The sequence below is a fragment of the Rhinolophus sinicus genome, chromosome 18 (assembly GCF_057876585.1).
Source record: "Rhinolophus sinicus isolate RSI-liver-muscle chromosome 18, RSI-T2T, whole genome shotgun sequence".
Taxonomy (NCBI): domain Eukaryota; kingdom Metazoa; phylum Chordata; class Mammalia; order Chiroptera; family Rhinolophidae; genus Rhinolophus; species Rhinolophus sinicus.
This window is the reverse complement of record NC_142518.1, coordinates 41,233,487-41,250,658: the sequence shown is the minus strand read 5'-3', so window position 1 is coordinate 41,250,658 and position 17,172 is coordinate 41,233,487. Positions and strand designations below refer to the sequence as shown.

Below are 17,172 nucleotides of genomic sequence, written 5' to 3'. Positions count from 1 at the left end.
AACAGTCACCTTCCTGGAATTAAAAGGAAAACAGATGATGTTTTTAGTTAATGAAAGACTGTATGGAATATTGCACATAGATCTCATGGTTTGTTTTCCTTTCATTTACATGTCTGGATGTCAGCTTTGAGGCAGTTAAGACAATAGACTTTAGAGGCTGACTGACCTGGAGTGACGTCTGGTCCCACTGCTTTCTATCTGGGTGTTCTTGAGCAAGTTACTTTAATCTTTCTGTGCCTCAGCTGCCTCATCTGTAAACAGGGCATCGTAATATCTCCCACTTAGGTTCCCTATTAGTATTTGAAAAATATATTGTAAAGCTTTGTAAATGGTAGCTGTGTCATTATTGTGCTGTTGTCATTGCCATTGGATTTCAGTCAGTTCTATCTGTTGTCAGCCTAAGTTCTCACCCTAAGTAACAAGCTTTGGGCTTTCTGGTGTCTTTGAAGAACCGAAGCAGCTTCCACAAGTTGGTTTATGAATATGCTTGGGAAGGGTCAGCCGTTTGGGATTACCGTTTCCACTGAGTATCTGTTTTTGATGCAGGGCACTTCAGATGGAGTTTCTAAATCCTTGGAGCCTAATCAGAGTCGATCCCGCTCACAGGTAAATGGAGGCAATGTCACATTGATCAAAGAAGAGAAGAGTGAGCATCATCTTCCAGCTCCATCCCAGTGTGCCTTATCCAGAGACAGCAGCATGTGTAATAATGGTAATCGCTACTTCCCCATGAAGAATGTGGGGAAGAGCCGCTTGCGAGAGCAAAAACTGGGAACTATGACACAACAAAAAGAGGAATAACAAGCTGCAGATGGATTTACCAGATCAGGAAGAGGGGAAAACATACTTTTCTGATTTTAGGCCCAAGTTAGAGGAGGACATAAATGCTTACACTAGATTTATCCAGGATTTTGTTGGGCTGTCCTTTTGTATCTATCTTTTCCCCTTCCCTGTCTTTTTTGGGCCTCCAGACTTAGCGGTCTGCTTCTGGGGAAGCTCTGGTCAAAGATGAATGGCAATAGGACTAGCTCCTATTGTCAAATTTAATATAGAGTGCCAGTATTCTCTTTACCTCCCCTGGGAGCCTAGTAAGGCAGTGACTGTCAGAATTAGGGTGTCATCACATAAGGCCATATATAGAAAAGTGCCAACTTCAGTTTTGTGAGTTTTCATGATACTCACAAAACCCACGAGGTGGTGGGGACACCTGCCTATGGCTTCCTAAGTTGCTTTTTGCTCTGTAAAGGAGTGGGGCCTTTGTATATAATCAGTATTTACCTCTTTCTTGCTCCCCCCTCACCTACACCAGGAGTTTGTACCACCGCCTCTAGCTCTGGCCTGACAATCAGAAAGATAGATGTTTTCAGGGAAGTGAGGTAGTATTAGCTATTTTATTTTTATTTTTATTTTATTTTATACACTTAAAAAAAAAACTACCAATGGCCTTTGTACTGGGGGATTCAAGTGAGTCGCAAAAGTACTGGGCAGATTTTTCCTGCCTCTGAACTAACGCATTGTTTGTAAAATAGTTGATGTGGTGCAGTTCGCCCACTCCCTGCTGCCCACACCCTGAAAGGGTGGAAATCAATGTAATGACACTGAGTACGAAAGGGAACTCAAAAGACTGTGTGTGTGTGTGTGTGTGTGTGTGTGTGTGTGTGTGTGTGTGTGTTCACGTGTGCACGTGTGCACATTTGTGTATGGGTGTGTGGGTGGATGTATATATGAATGTGTGTATCTGTATGCATACACATACCCTTTATATAAAGAGACAGATCTATTTATCTATACATATTTTATATAAATAAATATATGTATATGTGTGTGTGTATATATATCTACATATAGATATATCCATATATACATACATACACTACATACATGCATACATGGTGATATCCCAGAGGATTTACTGAATTTCCCAGAAATGCTTCCATAGTAACGGAGTGGTAGGTTTCAAAAGACCACCCTTTAAAATCCTTACTAAGTCACAGCCCATCACAATTCTGAGAAGATGGATGGGCTTCTCTAAAGCAGACAAAAAGTACTTTCCAGAGATTGCCTGTTCAGAACAACAGTTGGGTTGTCACCAGCTTAATCTTGAACAGAGCCCTCACATCCCATATGGTGAAAACAGGAGGTTGGAACGGGATTGGGAAGATTTGGGCATTTCCTTTTAAAGGCGCAGCCTAGATCCGAGAGAGAAAGGGGATGGGAAGTGACCATCAGGGCTTGCAGCCAATTTAGAGGAAATCTCATTCGGAACTCCAGGATCAAACTGGCCTCAAGCTAGAATTGATTGCCATGCGTCCCTGAAGGAGAGAGGACTAGCATTGGAAAGACAGGTAGGGAAGTGTGAGGAAATCGACAGTTTGATTTTACATACCTAGATTGTTTCATTTGTTCACTGACATTTTGACTACTGGATCTTTTCATTTGCTTTGCAAGGAAGACTTCAGAGGACTCTGGCCTGGGCCTTTAGGGATTCCCAGGCCCCAGTAAGGCCAGGATCTGCCCAGGACAAAGAGGCTATTCCTCCTCGACAGAGATACTCTTAAGACAACCTTGCCTTTCCAGTTTCCCTCCTCAGCAGTCTAAGTATGAGGGATGGGAACATGGCTTGCAACAGATTAGCATTGTGTCTTCATTTAGGAATTGAGGCCTTCAGCCTCACACACCTCCTTTGGGCTTTGTGATATTTTTGCCCAAGAAGTACTATTTCTACAGGAGTACAACTGACTAGACTTCTAGCAGAGTTCTCTCTTTTTGAAAAACTCCATGCACTTTAACCCACTGCAGGTCCTTGTTGATTTTTTTTCCAGACAACCAGACAGCTGTTTGCTTGCTGCCTACATACAATGAATATGTCATGAGAGATTGAAAACAGTCTCAGACTGTTTAATCCTAGTCTGGCCCAGTTTAAGAGAACCTACAATTTGCAGGAGGAGGGAGCCCTAGAATTCCTCTCCCCTTGCCCAGATACTTCTTACATGAACCAAAGCAGGATGACAAGAATGCACACCAAGCCAGATATAACCAGGAACAAAATGTACAAAAATCTCTGTGGAACTGGCTCCCCTAATTTGGTCCCCACTCTTCTCTTGGACCTGCCCAACCTTTCACAACATCTTGAAGGTTATGACTTCTATATCTAGCAGTAGTGAACTTAGATGGCTTGGAAATTTCTTTCTGAAGCCACAGCGGGGAGGAATCCTTAGGAGCTCAAAAAGTAACCAGAGTCACTGAGCTGTGTTAAATTAAATCTATCTAGATCTCCATTTTCTAGTAGGAAGTACTTGGAGTGATATGGAAAGGTATTTTCTTCAGTTGCTGTTTCTGTGCATCTTAAATCTATTTGATACAATCAAATGACAGTATTGTTAACTCACAGATTTATTTTATAGACATTCACTGTGAGAAATAGAATTGCTACTTTGACAGGGATGATTCCAGTTTGCCAAAAGGCTTGCTTTTCTCCCTTCTACAAATCTCTACTTTCTTCTAGCTTGGCCCACGGTGAAACAAGTGGCTCACTTCCGACCTTGATTTTTATTTGGATTCGGAATTTTGGGTTTGGAAGTTTACAAGAAAGAACCATAAAGGGTCATATTCCTATATTTTAATTTATCTGCCAAAACACACAATTCAGAAGCCAGAAAGACTAAGGATAATTAAAGTTTCTAACTGGAGGACAAATTGGGAAAGGCGGATCTGATGTTTGCTGTGAGTACCACTTGAAGAGGCTGTCATCCTTCACTTGGTTTCATTTCTATGATGTGGCCTCTCTTGAACAAAGTTATATAGGAACCCCCAGAAATGGTCCCTTTACCTTTAGGGCCACAAGCAAAAGCCCCCTGGTTGTATATAGCCACTGATCCCCAAGGACTTGCAGTTATTGACTTCTGCTGCTGTGCCTTGAGGTCAGCCTATAACTCCCACCCATATTCAGTGACCAGTCTGGTCTGGACCAGGTCTGACAAACTTCTGCTCACTTGTATCATTTTCATTCTGAGCCAGTAGGACTTCGGGTAAACTTTAAAGCCCCAAATGGCACTTCTTCATCTAGTGACATTTGATTTTTGTCTCTATCTTGATTTCCTGGCATTGTTGGCCAAATCACATTAACTTTTTTTGATCGCTCAGAAAAACAGCCAGAGAAGGCATTAGGGAGGATGGTTAAGGTGGGGGTTGGTGGAGGAATGCTTATGTAGGGTAGAAAGAATGTGAAAGTCCGTTGGAACCATAGAAGGCTCCTGTGGGAATGTCAGTGCTACCCTCTGAGCCTATGAAGACCCCCGCCCTTTGAACTGACAGTACGAGTAGATCACAGTTTAAAGTAGTTAGTGTAACTCTACTAAGGGTTAATCATAATACTTGTTCACTTCCTGATGCATATTTCCTAAATATGCTTGGGTGTTGGGGGCGGGGGGAGGGTAAGTTTTCACTGTTCCATTGTGTGTCACCCTATATTTTTCTCCCTTTCCTGACTTTGGCATCTTCTTTTATTTGACTTTCCATTTTCTTTTCCCTTGGCTTATTACAGTAGTCTGCTGGTGCAGGTAGAGCTCAGTGTACCTATCCCCCTATTACTGATAATTATCTTCAATATTGCCAGAGGTTATTTTGATGTTCTAAGAATATAACTTCATTTTTTATGAAGTCATCTTTTCCAAGTTAAAAGCAAAATAAAATTACTCCCTGTGCTAGGGTGCCCATTTCAGCTTTTGACATTGACCTTGTACTTTTATATTTTATAGGTGTTCTTTTTCTCCATGTTGTTAGTAACTAATGACTAGTGAATTTTCATGTAAATGAAGCAAATTAAATATTTCACATTTCATTAATCTCTCGTAACCCTGCCAAATCTGATGACTTCATTTTAGTTACTTCCCAGAAGATACTTCCCCTCCCACCTTTTATTTTATTCTATTTTTAGAATAACATACTAGGTAAAGAAACTTTAACTGCAAGGAGTCGATGTTTTGTGCTCCCTGATTAATGATGTTATTGACAAAAGTAAAAAATTATTTCATTGTTTTTTCCTGTGTTAATATCTCTTCTCCTGTGCCCTTGACAGTGTGTTTAGTGGGTGGATAATATGTATTTCTTTTTCCCACTCCCAGATTCCAAATTCCCTGTCTTTTTGGCCCACCTCACCACAAAAGCTCCATAGTTTATTAATGTAAGTTTGAATGGATGCTTCTTAGGAGAAACTGCGGAAGTTAATGGAAGTGTTTCAGAAAAGAATGAAAATGTCTCAGGAGTTGTTCTGTGATGGAAATTGGTTGTTGTTCTGTTAATGCTGATGGAAAGAAACTTACAGTGCTTAATAAAAGTCTATAAAGTCTATTCTTTTAGTAAAAAATAATGTGAAATAATTTTGAGTGTGTGAAGTTTAATTTCTTCTCCCATATCTGGATCCCTTTTGCAAATGGTGGATATACTGGTCTCAGTGCAGAGATTTGGAGCCTATTTGTGGGTGAATATCAGGGCAAGGGAGCCAACACAAGAATCATCAAATGGAAGGGCATATTTTGCTTCCTGCTGAATTTCTTTATTTGGGTGTTCAAAAGGTACTTTTTTTTTAGTATAAATGTTTTTTAATTTTTATTTTTCAGTTACAGTTGACATCAATATTATATTAGTTCCAGGTGTACAAGCATAGTGGTTAGACATTTATATAATTTAAGAAGTGATCCCCTGATAAGTCTAGTATCCACCCGGCAACATACTAAGTGTGATCGAAAAATACGGAGAATGTTTAAATTTTTAAAAATTTCTTACAGTAAAAGACACATTGTCATTAATCCCTCTCAAAATACTCCCCCTCACTTTGAACACAATTATCCCATCATTGTTGCCACTTTCTGAAGCAGTTCTGGAAGTCCTCTTTCGTGATTGTCTTTACTTCATCCTCCGTCATGACAATGCTCTGTGTCCTATATCACTTCTGGTACAGCAATTTCTGTCAAACAAAAACATCACGGTGTGTCCTCATCCAACTTATTCACCGGATCTGGCACCGTGAGACTTCTGGCTAATCCCAAGTCAAAATGACCATGAAAGGTAAACGTTTTGAATCGATGCAGGACATCGAGGCAGCCACAACAGCTCAATTAAAGACACGAAAGAGGACTTCCAGAACTGCTTCAGAAAATGGCAAGAATGATGGGATAGGTGTGTTTGAAATGAGGGGGAGTGTTTTGAGAAGGATTAATGGCAATGTGTCTTTTAGTGTAATATTTTTTTTATTTAAACATTCACCGTATTTTTTGATCACACCTCATATATAGTTATTACCATATCATTGACTATATTCCCTATGCTTTACATCCCTGTGACTATTATGCAACTACCAATTTGTACTTCTTAATACCTTCACCTTTTTCAGTCTGCCCCCAACCCTCCCTCCCATCTGGTAACCATGAGTTTGTTCTCTGTATCTGTGAGTCGGTTTCTGTTTTGTTTGTTCATGTATTTTGTTCTTTAGGGCTGTAAAAAAGAATGGAATCTTACCATTTGCGACAACATGGATGGTCCTAGAGGGTATGATGCTAAAATGAAATAAGTCTAAAGGCACTTTTGACTCAATTCATCTTCTCTTCTGAAGCCTGGTCTTCTCCATGAGTGACACTACCTTCTGCTCAGTTGTCTAAATCACAAACCAATGGAGTTATCTGAGATTTATACCTTTCCCTCATTTCTCAAATCGAATTTGTGACAAGCTCTGTTGATAACACTCAACCATATTTCTGTTTCTCACATCTGTCTCTTTTCTGTCCCTGGTGCCATGGCTTAGTTCAGGCCTCATCATGTCTCGCCTTAATTGTTGCAGTTGCTCCCCTGTCTTACTCCTGTCCAGGCAACTGTAAGCAATATTTTGTGTCTAAGTGTATGTACCTTTTCACGGCGAAAGGTCCCATACCTTTCTTAGGTTCTTGAAGAAGTGTACAACACAAGAGACATTAAGAACCTCTGCTTTAATCTACCATGCTTATCAGCTTCCAGAGTAATCTGTCCTTCTACCATGCTGCACCCTCACTTTCATGACATGGCCCCTGACTGCTTCTCTAGCCTCATTTGCAACCATGCCTAACCCCCTCCAATGACACTAAAGAGCATCCCAGAAACATTAAGCTGTAAATATCCATTTCTTCTCATTTGCTTGTACCGTTGCCTCTCTCCCCTTGTCTCTCGTGCATTCTTGATGTTTCCTCACAAGATTCAGCTCATATCTTTGATTCTTTTCCTCACCCCTGACTAGGGATCCCTGCATAGACTCATCACAGCCAGTCCCTATAGCACTTTGCTGCATCTCTGCCCCTCCATTAAACTTGACCACCTCTATCTTGACACCTACCACCCAGCATGCACTTAATAAATGTTTGATGAGTAAATCAAGGACAGCTAAAACACCTTTGAAAATGTTCTCTGGTACAAAGCAGGTTGTAGACTTCTGAGGCAGAAGATAAGTTGATGGCAAAAACATAAGAAGATTGAATATGCAGGTTCAGTGCTGAATAGTATTCATTTAAATTGTGTTTTAAAATGGGGCTCTGAAAAAAACTGAGCTCTGAATCACCTTTGAACAACACAGGGATGCTTGGAGCCAAGTCTGGACTCTAGAGCATCCTTAAGGCTTCTGCTGAGTGATGCTAATTGAGCTTGGTCTCTGTGACTACTCTGTGCCTTGTGTGTACAGATTACTAAAGGAACAGCTGAGCCTAGAGGCTTACTGAAGCTTATAAACACTTTACCCTTAAACGGAACTTTATTATCACGTTGCGTACGGATCACGAGAATCTTCACGAGGGATTTAAACCCCACCGTATGCAACGTGTTATTTGTAACATACTTTGTTTTAGATTTGGTTCATTATGACTATAGTTGTCTTTGCCTAGCCTTTGATCGTTGGGTATTGGAACTCAGAATTCAATAGTAGGAAATATTTAGCATTTGGCTTTTAAAAGTTACTGTTTTCTGAGGGCCCATTAGGTACCAGGCAAGTTATTAGGCTCATGTACATTGTTTCTAATCCTTAAACAACTCTGAAAAGTAAATACTATCCCCACTTTTCATATGAACAGACTGATTCAGTGGTGCCCAAGTTCACAAACAGCTAATCAGTGATACAACCAGGGTTCTAAATCTAAGTTCGTTTTGACTAAGTAGATAACTTTTTTTTTCTGCCTGCCCAGCAGTCCTGCCTCTTTCTGGCAGTTAAACACAGTTTGTTTGTTTTTTCCTTAGGGGAACTGCTCCTTCCTATCTTGGGGTAAAGGTGGGTTGGCCTTCAGTAATTTGGCTTCACCTCCCCCAGTGGGATGGGTATATGACTCAAGAAGGGCCAATTGGAGGGCTTTTCTGTATATTTGAGGGAGAAGTGACAAAGAATGTGATTTCTCTTCTAAAATCACAAGGATTAAGAATAGTGTGAGCCCAGAACATTGCCTTCTATTTACAACTTCTACAACCAGTCTTTATTTATATGTGGAAAATATGAAAATTCCATGGTCATTTATTAGGACCAGATACAGAAAGTGATCTGTGATTTATTAAGGACTTACTATGTGTCAGAGAGAGGCCTAGGTACTTTATTTTACACATCCATATACATTTTCATTTCATAATTCAGTCCTTATACATCGATAATCTCTAACTCTAGAAAAACAGGAGTGTTTTAGTCAGAATAGGCTAGGTTTTGCTGCAATAATAACCCCCAAATCTCAATGTAACAAAGGTGTATTTCTTGTCCATATTATACTCGTATGTCCAACATGGATTGGCAGTGGGGGCTTTGTTATCAATAGTCACTTGGGAACTCAGACTAACAGAAGCCCCATCACTGAGTCAGGGGAAGGCCTGTGACCAAAATGCACACTGACTTAAAGCTTAAAATGGCACACATCATTTCTTTCTTTTCATTGCCCAAAGCAAGTCACATGGTTGCACCTAATTTCATAGAGGTGGAAAAGTATAATTCTATGTGCCTGGAACAAGGGAGAGGAAAGTTTGGCAAGTTGCAATAATAGCATCACAGGGAGAAATTACCTCTTTCTGAGTGTACTAAATTCATCACCTTTTGGCTGGTTGCCATTACCTAACCACATGAGTCAGTCACTATACCTAAAATGTGGAGTGGGATAGTGAAGCATTCATTCCCATTCCAGTGTCCTAGGGATTCGCTGTATGTGGGCTAAAGTGAATATCTGGTGGTAACACAAGAATTGAGTTTAGCTCCCCTAGACCACCCTGTGGGGTTGGTTGTGAGGATTAATGATATAGTGTATGTAAAGTACCTGGCATATAATTCAGGCTTGATAAATATTAGCTGTTGTTATTGGCTTAGGGGAAGAGGGTAGTGCCATGTTTCCCCGAAAATAAGACCTAGCCGAACAATCAGCTCTAATGCATCTTTTGGAGCAAAAATTAATATAAGACCTGGTCTTATTTTACTATAAAACCAGGTATGATATGATATATGATATAATATAATACCGGGTCTTATATTAATTTTTGCTCCAAAAGACGCATTAGAGCTGATTGTCCGGCTAGGTCTTATTTTCGGGGAAACATGGTAGATGAAAGACATGTCTACGCTCCCAGTCGTTCTCATAGCATTCCTTCTTAGCCTGTAATCTGGCTTCAGCCCTTCTCATTTGAATGTGGCTGCTCCCAAAGGTGACCAATATGCCCCCAATCACCAAGTCCAGGGTTTTCATACAGGCCTCATCTTGCTGAGGGCTTCCATAGTAATTCACACTGAAACAAAACCCATTTCCTGAAACTCTGGCTTCCCCTACACTTCCCTCCTGTTTATCTTTCCTTTTAAAACTACTTTTAAAAATTATTGTATAATACTTGATAAACATAAAATGATATGTGTAACATACGTTATGAAATTCGGTAATGAACAATCATAAGCCCACTGCCCAACCTAAGAACTACCTTCTCCCTGCCTTCCCCAGAGGTAACTGGTATCTTGAGTTTTATTTATCATTCCCTTGTTTTTTAATAAGTTTTATCACATATGTAATTATTCCTGAGCAATATATTGTTAGGTTTTACTTTTACATTTTATGACAATGTTATTTGTATGTAGTCTTCTGCAACTTCCTTTTCTCACTCAACTGATTTCTCTAAGACTCAAACATGTTGCTGTAGTTGTAGTTCATTTTCACTTCTATATAGTATTCCATTGTGTGAATATACCACAATTTACCCATTCTGTGTCCAATAGAAATAATGGCGTGTTTCTACTGATGTTACCATGAATACTTTTGCACATGTCTCCTGCTGGAACCTAAGTCATGCAAATGTTCATCTTGATAAGATAGTGAAAAAACTTCTTAAAAGCTAGTATTAAATGGAAATAATAATGCCTATGTTACCTCCTTTACAGGTAGTTGTGAGAATAACGCAAGCTAGTGCATGTGAAAACACTTCCAACACATTAAGAAGATATAGTTGACATACTGGTTTTGAGTCCAAGCTAAATTCCTAAAAGTTGCCCAATGTGCATACTTGTTTCAAAGACCAGAAAGTCCAAGACTATTCTATGTCAAGTTAAAGTATTTCTAGAATTTTCTCCCGATAAAGGATAGATGCTTGCATTCTGAGGTAGATGTCTGTTTTCTTCTACCTGACCAGCAATCTTTCCTTGTTTCTTCCAGTCAGTTTCCACCTCAGTTTTCCAAGGATATACCTCTTTTCTATTTCTGGAAGTTTCCTCAAGAGTTCTGCTCTCCCCAGCCAGCTCACTGGGGTTTGTTACTGTTATCGTGGCTTGGTTGCTTTGTTTATTTGCTTGTTTGCTTGCTTTGTTTTGCTTGCTCTTTAAAGATTCCTTTTACTTGTAAAACCAGCATGGTAAGTTGATTACAAAAATGGCTACAGTTGTTCACATCTCTGTGTATCTACAACTTTTGCAGGTCCTCCCATTAAGAGATGGCATCAATTTCTTCACCCTTCAAATCTGGACTAGTCTTGTTTTTCAGTTTGGTCAGTAGAATGTTGTAGAAGCGATATGTCAATTCCAAGCTTAGGCCTCAAGAAGCCTTGTGTGCTTCTGCTCACTCTCTTAGACCCCTGGAACTACCATGTGAACAAGCCTGGGCTAGCCTTCTGGAGGATGAGAGACACAGTTGTCCAGCTACACCATCCAAGACTACCCTAGACCTGTCAGCCCACAGCCAACCCACTAGCAAACCACAGATACATGAGTGAGCCCAGCCAAGATCAGCCAAATCTAGTCCAGATAAGCAGAGCTATGTAGCCAACCCATAGGCTCATGAGCAATAATAAATAGTTTGGTATCAAGCCTCTGAGTTTTGGGATGGTTTACAGTGCAGCAGTTGCTAGTTTATACGTCCAGCAACACAATAAAAATTATGTTTTATGTAAGATCTAGTTCTGTAGTAGGAGGATCCTTCAGAATATCTTGTCTTTTGTACTGTCTCTGACTACCTCATTTCCTTCCTTAGAATGTCTCTTTAAAACACACACACACACAATGCCACTGGGTTTTATTAGTCACAGTGAAAAGTCTGAATTTTAAACAGATTCTTGGACTGGGGGCTCACATCCATCAGCTTGTTCAACTTTAGCACGTGTCTCATCCCCAGGAGCTTTTCCAGAACTGCCACCTTCACCATGAAGCTCCAGGAGTTTTCCCAATTTCAAACTTGGGCTTCTTCAGCGTTTTGACTTTTCTAGCAAAGACATCATGGAGCAGACAAATAGATTGGCAAGCCTTTTCTATGTTTTTTTCCAATGCTATGTGGAACCAATTTATTGACGACGACTTTCAAGTCATTTGCCTGCATCTCTTGGGTCATGATTTCCATCATCCTCCAGATTTGGCAGACCTGTTGATGCTGAGCATAAGAGGTCTTTTGAATCTGATTGTTACATTTTTTGGTAAAACCAGCACAGACTACATGAAGCAAATAACCATTGGTACTATTGACATCAACATGAGCTTCTATCATGGTCGGGCATTTTTTTGACCATGAAGCATATTTTGTCACATGTAAGATCCAGGCCATGGAAATTAGCAGGCAGCTTTTGCCCTGAGAATCCTCAGTAACTAACGAGTTTTCTAAATGCAGCTTCATCATTCTGCAGATCAGCTGGGCTCACTTCAAAAACATGACCCTTGAGACCACAGATGCAGTTGTGGTTCCTTGAGTTCTCATGACTAGTGTTTTCCCAATATTTCTTGTATTGAACATAGCTGGTACTTTCACATCCTACCAATCTTACTTATAAAGTGGGTCAGCCACTTTTTTCTTGACTCCCTTCTTGCTGCCTTTCATAAGGCGCTTATTCTTTCCGACCGCCGTGGTGCTGCACAAAGAGCCAAAAGGCTTTCTCTTAAGGTTGCATTTCTCAGAGTTTCTGTTCTCAGCCATCTCACTATTCTTTCTCCCTGATCAGTTTCATCCTATCCCATGGCCTCAACTCTTACCTTTATAAGATGACGTCCAAATCTACCTCTCACAGAACTCTACTGAGCAGATACAGAGTTCGAATGGTCATCTGGACAAGTCCACATAATACTCTCCCGGAAAAATCACAACTTATTATGTTTAAATGTGAAGTCTTGTTCCCACTCCTCTACTGTTTCCTCTACCTCCTCCTCCAGCTCGATTCTTCTATCTTTGGTTAATGTCACCAGCATTCTCACATCATTGAGGCCAGAAACCTGGTCATCTTAGGCTCTTTTCTCATTCCAAATGCCCACTACTTCCGCAGTGTCTCATATCTGTCCCTTCCTCTTCATCTTCATTGTCCCCTACCCCCTCTTCCTTCATCTTCCTCTTCTCCTTTTTTCTTGCTATCAAAATGTAATCAGTAGGCCAGCAATGTTAGCATCACGTGGGAGACTCTTAAGAATGCAGAGTATTAGGTCCCACCTCAGATCTACTCACTGTCTCTCAGAATCAGAATCTGCATTTTTACAACTCATATTCACATTGAAGTATAAGAAGCAGCTCGCTAGTTGAGTCTCAATCTGGACAGGTATAATTCCTCACTGGTTTATAACCTCTGCACCATGTCAGTGGCACTCAGGCTTAGCTGCACATCAGAATGCCTGAGTAGTCTTTAATTTTCCATTTATCTTATTTTATCTTTTAAAAATAATGTAACATTTGTTAGTTGTTTTTTCAGTAGAGAAATACAAGAAGGAAATTAAAATTGGCCTACGCATTCCCCAGATAACTCCAAATGACATTTTCTCTCTCTTTTTTTTCCAAGTCAAGTTGTTGTACTTTCAATCCCAGTTGTGGAGGGTGCTGTTCAGCTTCAAGTTGTTGTCCTTTCAGTCTTAGTTGTGGAGGGTGCAGCTCAGCTCCAGGTCCAGTTGCTGCTGTTAGTTGCAGGGGGCGCAGCCCACCATCCCTTGCGGGAGTCCAACCGGCAACCTTGTGGTTGAGAGCCCGTGCTCTAACCAACAGCCATCCAGGAGCTCAGCAGCAGCTCAGCTCAAGGTGCCGTGTTCAATGTTAGTTGCAGGGAGCGCTGCCCACCATCCCTTGCGGGAGTCGAGGAATTGAACTGGCAACCTTGCGGTCAAGAGCCCACTGGCCCATGTGGGAATCGAACTGGCAGCCTTCGGAGCCAGGAGCATGGAGCTCTAACCTGAGCCACCGGGCCGGCCCGACATTTTCTCTTTTTAAAGAAGGAAATTTTACCTAAGGTTAGACAACTCAAACAATAAACGTACAAAATGAAGATTGAAAAACCTCTAGCACCACCTCATTCCCAACCCCTCTCCTCAAATACAGTCATTCTTAATCAGAATTCACCCTCCAAAAAGTAATTAGTCTTCCAGGAAATAGTTAAGCATATAACTGCATATATTGTATCCGTTTATCCATTCTTTTATTTAAAAGGTATAAATTATTCTTTTAGTCATCATACTTTTTTATACTTACTATAGAGCTATTTCTCTGTGAGCAAATGCAGACTATTTCATAAATTTTAACACTACACAGTATTCCATTAGATGGATGATTCCATAAGATGTATCAATTCCCTATTGATAAATGCTTTGATTGCTTCCAGTTTTAGCTATTACAAGTAACACTACGTGGACATACATTTTGGTGAACTTCTGCAGGGATATCTATAGGGTAAAGTTTTAGTGGCAAGATTGTGGAGTATATTGGTTAGGATGCTTTTGGTTGCAAATAACAAAATACAGCTCCACTGGTAGGGTAAGCTATAGCTACAGTTTCTTTCATCCTCTCTGCTCTGAAGTCCTACTTTATCCAAGTGGTTTTCTAAGTGTGGTCCCTGGACCAGCAGCATCAGCATCACTGGGGAACTTAGAAAAGGAAATTCTTGGTCCCTACCTCAGACCTACGGAATCTAAAACACCAGGGGTGGAGATCAGTAATCTGAGTTTTAACAAGTTAGGTGATTCTGATTCACTCTAAAGGCTGAGAACCATTGCTTTAGCCAAGGTGGCCATGAGATGGCTGCAAGTGGCAATGGAGGCTGTGAGTCTCTTCCTTTAAGTCCAACAGAGAAAACTTCTGACCCAGTATTCCAAGTAAGCAGGGCTCTTAAGGTGCACCTTAATAGGCTTGCTTGGGTCACAAGTCCTCCCCTGAACCAATGTCTGTGACCAGAAGAACTGGGAATAGAATCAGTTTACCCCAAAATACATGGGCTGTGAGTGGGAAGAATAGATACACAAATGAAAATCTATAAATCATTAGGAAGGAAAAACTGGGGAATGATTGCTGAGAAGGCACTAGCAAAGCCCACAACTTTCAAAGAAAATATGCATGTCCTACCAGCAATATATGAATCTATTTCCTCATACACTCACTTGCTCTACATATAATCAAATTTTAAACATTTCACAAAGTGATAGGTGATGATAGTATTTTATTGTTTTGAGATTATATATATATATACAATAAAATATATATATATATATATATTATTGGGGAAGGGGAACGGGACTTTATTGGTGAACAGTGTGTACTTCCAGGACTTTTTCCAAGTAAAGTTGTCCTTTCAATCTTAGTTGTGGAGGGCGCAGCTCAGCTCCAGGTCCAGTTGCTGTTATTAGTGGCAGGGGGCACAGCCCACCATCCCTTGTGGGAGTCGAACTGGCAACCTTGTGGTTGAGAGGACACGCTCTAACCAACTGAGCCATCCGGGAGCTCAGCGGCAGCTCAGCTCAAGGTGCTGTGTTCAATCTTAGTTGCACGGGGCGGAGCCCACCATCCCTTGTGGGACTCGAGGAATTGAACTGGCAACCTTGTGGTTGAGAGGACACGCTCTAACCAACTGAGTCATCTGGGAGCTCAGCGGCAGCTCAGCTCAAGGTGCCATGTTCAGTCTTAGTTGCAGGGGGCGGAGCCCACCATCCCTTGTGGGAGTCGAGGAATCGAACAGGCAGCCTTGTGGTTGAGAGCTCACTGGCCCATGTGGGAATCGAACTGGCAGCCTTCAGCGTTAGGAGCACGGAGCTCCAGCTGCCTGAGCCACCCGGCTGGCCCTTGACTTATATTTTTAATCATGGATAAGATTGAACATCTTTTCAAATCTCTATTGATGTATATCTTTATGAATTACTTGCTTATGTTTTTAGCTCTTTATACTGTTGGGTTTTGCCTTTTTCATATTGATTCTTTTCAACTAATTGTAAATTAAAGAAACTAGTCCTTTGTCATATATGTTGCAAATATGTTTTCCCACTTTTGTTGATCTTTTGACTTTATTTATGGTATTTTTGGCTCACAAAGCTTTTAACTTTTGTGCGTCAAAATTCAACAATAATTTTATTCACTGGCATCTGGGTTTAAGATTCTGCTTTAAAAGTGCCTTCCCTATTCCTAGACTACAAATAAGTTTATTCATATTTTCTTCTAGAATTATGTTTTCAATTTTTTCCCTTTCCAGTTATGATCTATTAAGAATTATATTTTGGTATAAGGAGTAAGGTAAGGATACCCCCCACTCACCACTAAAGAGCCAGTTGTCTAAGTACCATATATGAAATAAGCCCTGTTTTCCCCACTGTTTTCCATTGCCACCTTTATAATAAATTAAATTCCTTTATGTATTTGGTTCTACTTATGGAATCTGTTTGTTCCATTGGTCAAATTCTTTCTTGTACTAAACTGTTTTAATAATTTTAGTTTTGTACTATTTTTAATATCTGACAGAACTAGTTTTCTATCACTTTCTTTTTTTAGAAATGTTCTAGTTACTCTTCCATGCTTACCTTTCCAGGTGAACATTGATATCATTTGTCAAGCCTATAAAGCTTTTAAAAAATAAGGATGCTGGGCCTCTACGTCAGACCTAGTGAAGCAGAATAGTGTTGCCCCCCAAATTCATGTCCACCCAGAACCTGTGGTTGTGACCTTGTTTGGAAATACGGTCTTTGTATATCTAATCATGTTAAAATAAGGTCATACTACATTAATCCAATGATTGGGTTCCCTTAGAAGAAGAGGGAACTTCAACTGCACAGGGAGAACACCATGTGATGATAGAGGCAGAGTGATAAGTCTACAAGCCAAGGGATGTCAAGGGTAGCAACCACTAGAAGCTAGAAAGAGACAAGGAAGGATGCTCTACTAGGCCTTCCAAATAAAGCATGGCCCGGCCAACACCTTCGTTCCAGGCTTAGCCTCCAGAACAATAAATTTCTGTTGTTTTAAGCCACCCAGTTTGTGGTACCTTCTTGCAGCAGCCCTAGGAAACTAATACATACTCTGTATCTAAATTTTAAAAAAATGTTCAAGTGTGATTCTGGTATACCACCAGGGTTGAGAACCACTGGACTGAATAATAATCATAACCATCCTCGATTCACTCAATATTAAGTAGGAGTAGAAAAACGGGATGACTGAAATAATACTCCTTTAGAAAAAAGAGTCCTGGTGTTGAGACAATCATCTATTCTTTTGGGAAAAAATAAAGTTATCCCTACACCATATCAAATTCACCAGAATAAACTCTACAAATATTCAAGATGCTGGGAATGATACAAAGTTCCTACTCTTAGGAACTTTACACTAAGCAAAGATATACTATGAACAAATAAATAAATTAGATAACTTTAGAGAGAGAAGATCTATGAAGAAAATAAATCAAGGTAATGAAATAGGGCACATCTTAATGAAGAGTGGGTGGTTGATT

The 17,172-nt window shown here is 40.3% G+C and overlaps 1 protein-coding gene across 2 annotated transcripts in view; it reads left to right on the top strand.

Moving 5' to 3' along the window:
• Positions 1 to 5,349, top strand: part of FAM120C (family with sequence similarity 120 member C) — an 86,061-nt gene extending 80,712 nt beyond the window's left edge. Inside the window, exon 16 of one of the 2 annotated variants that reach the window (XM_019710841.3) lies at positions 547 to 5,349. In XM_019710841.3, coding sequence (XP_019566400.2) covers positions 547 to 801 — 255 coding nt within the window. In that variant the 3' untranslated portion in view covers positions 802 to 5,349. The remainder of the gene's footprint in view (positions 1 to 546) is intronic. The other variant, XM_019710842.3, reaches the window with a different exon arrangement.
• The last annotated feature ends 11,823 nt before the right edge of the window (positions 5,350 to 17,172 follow it).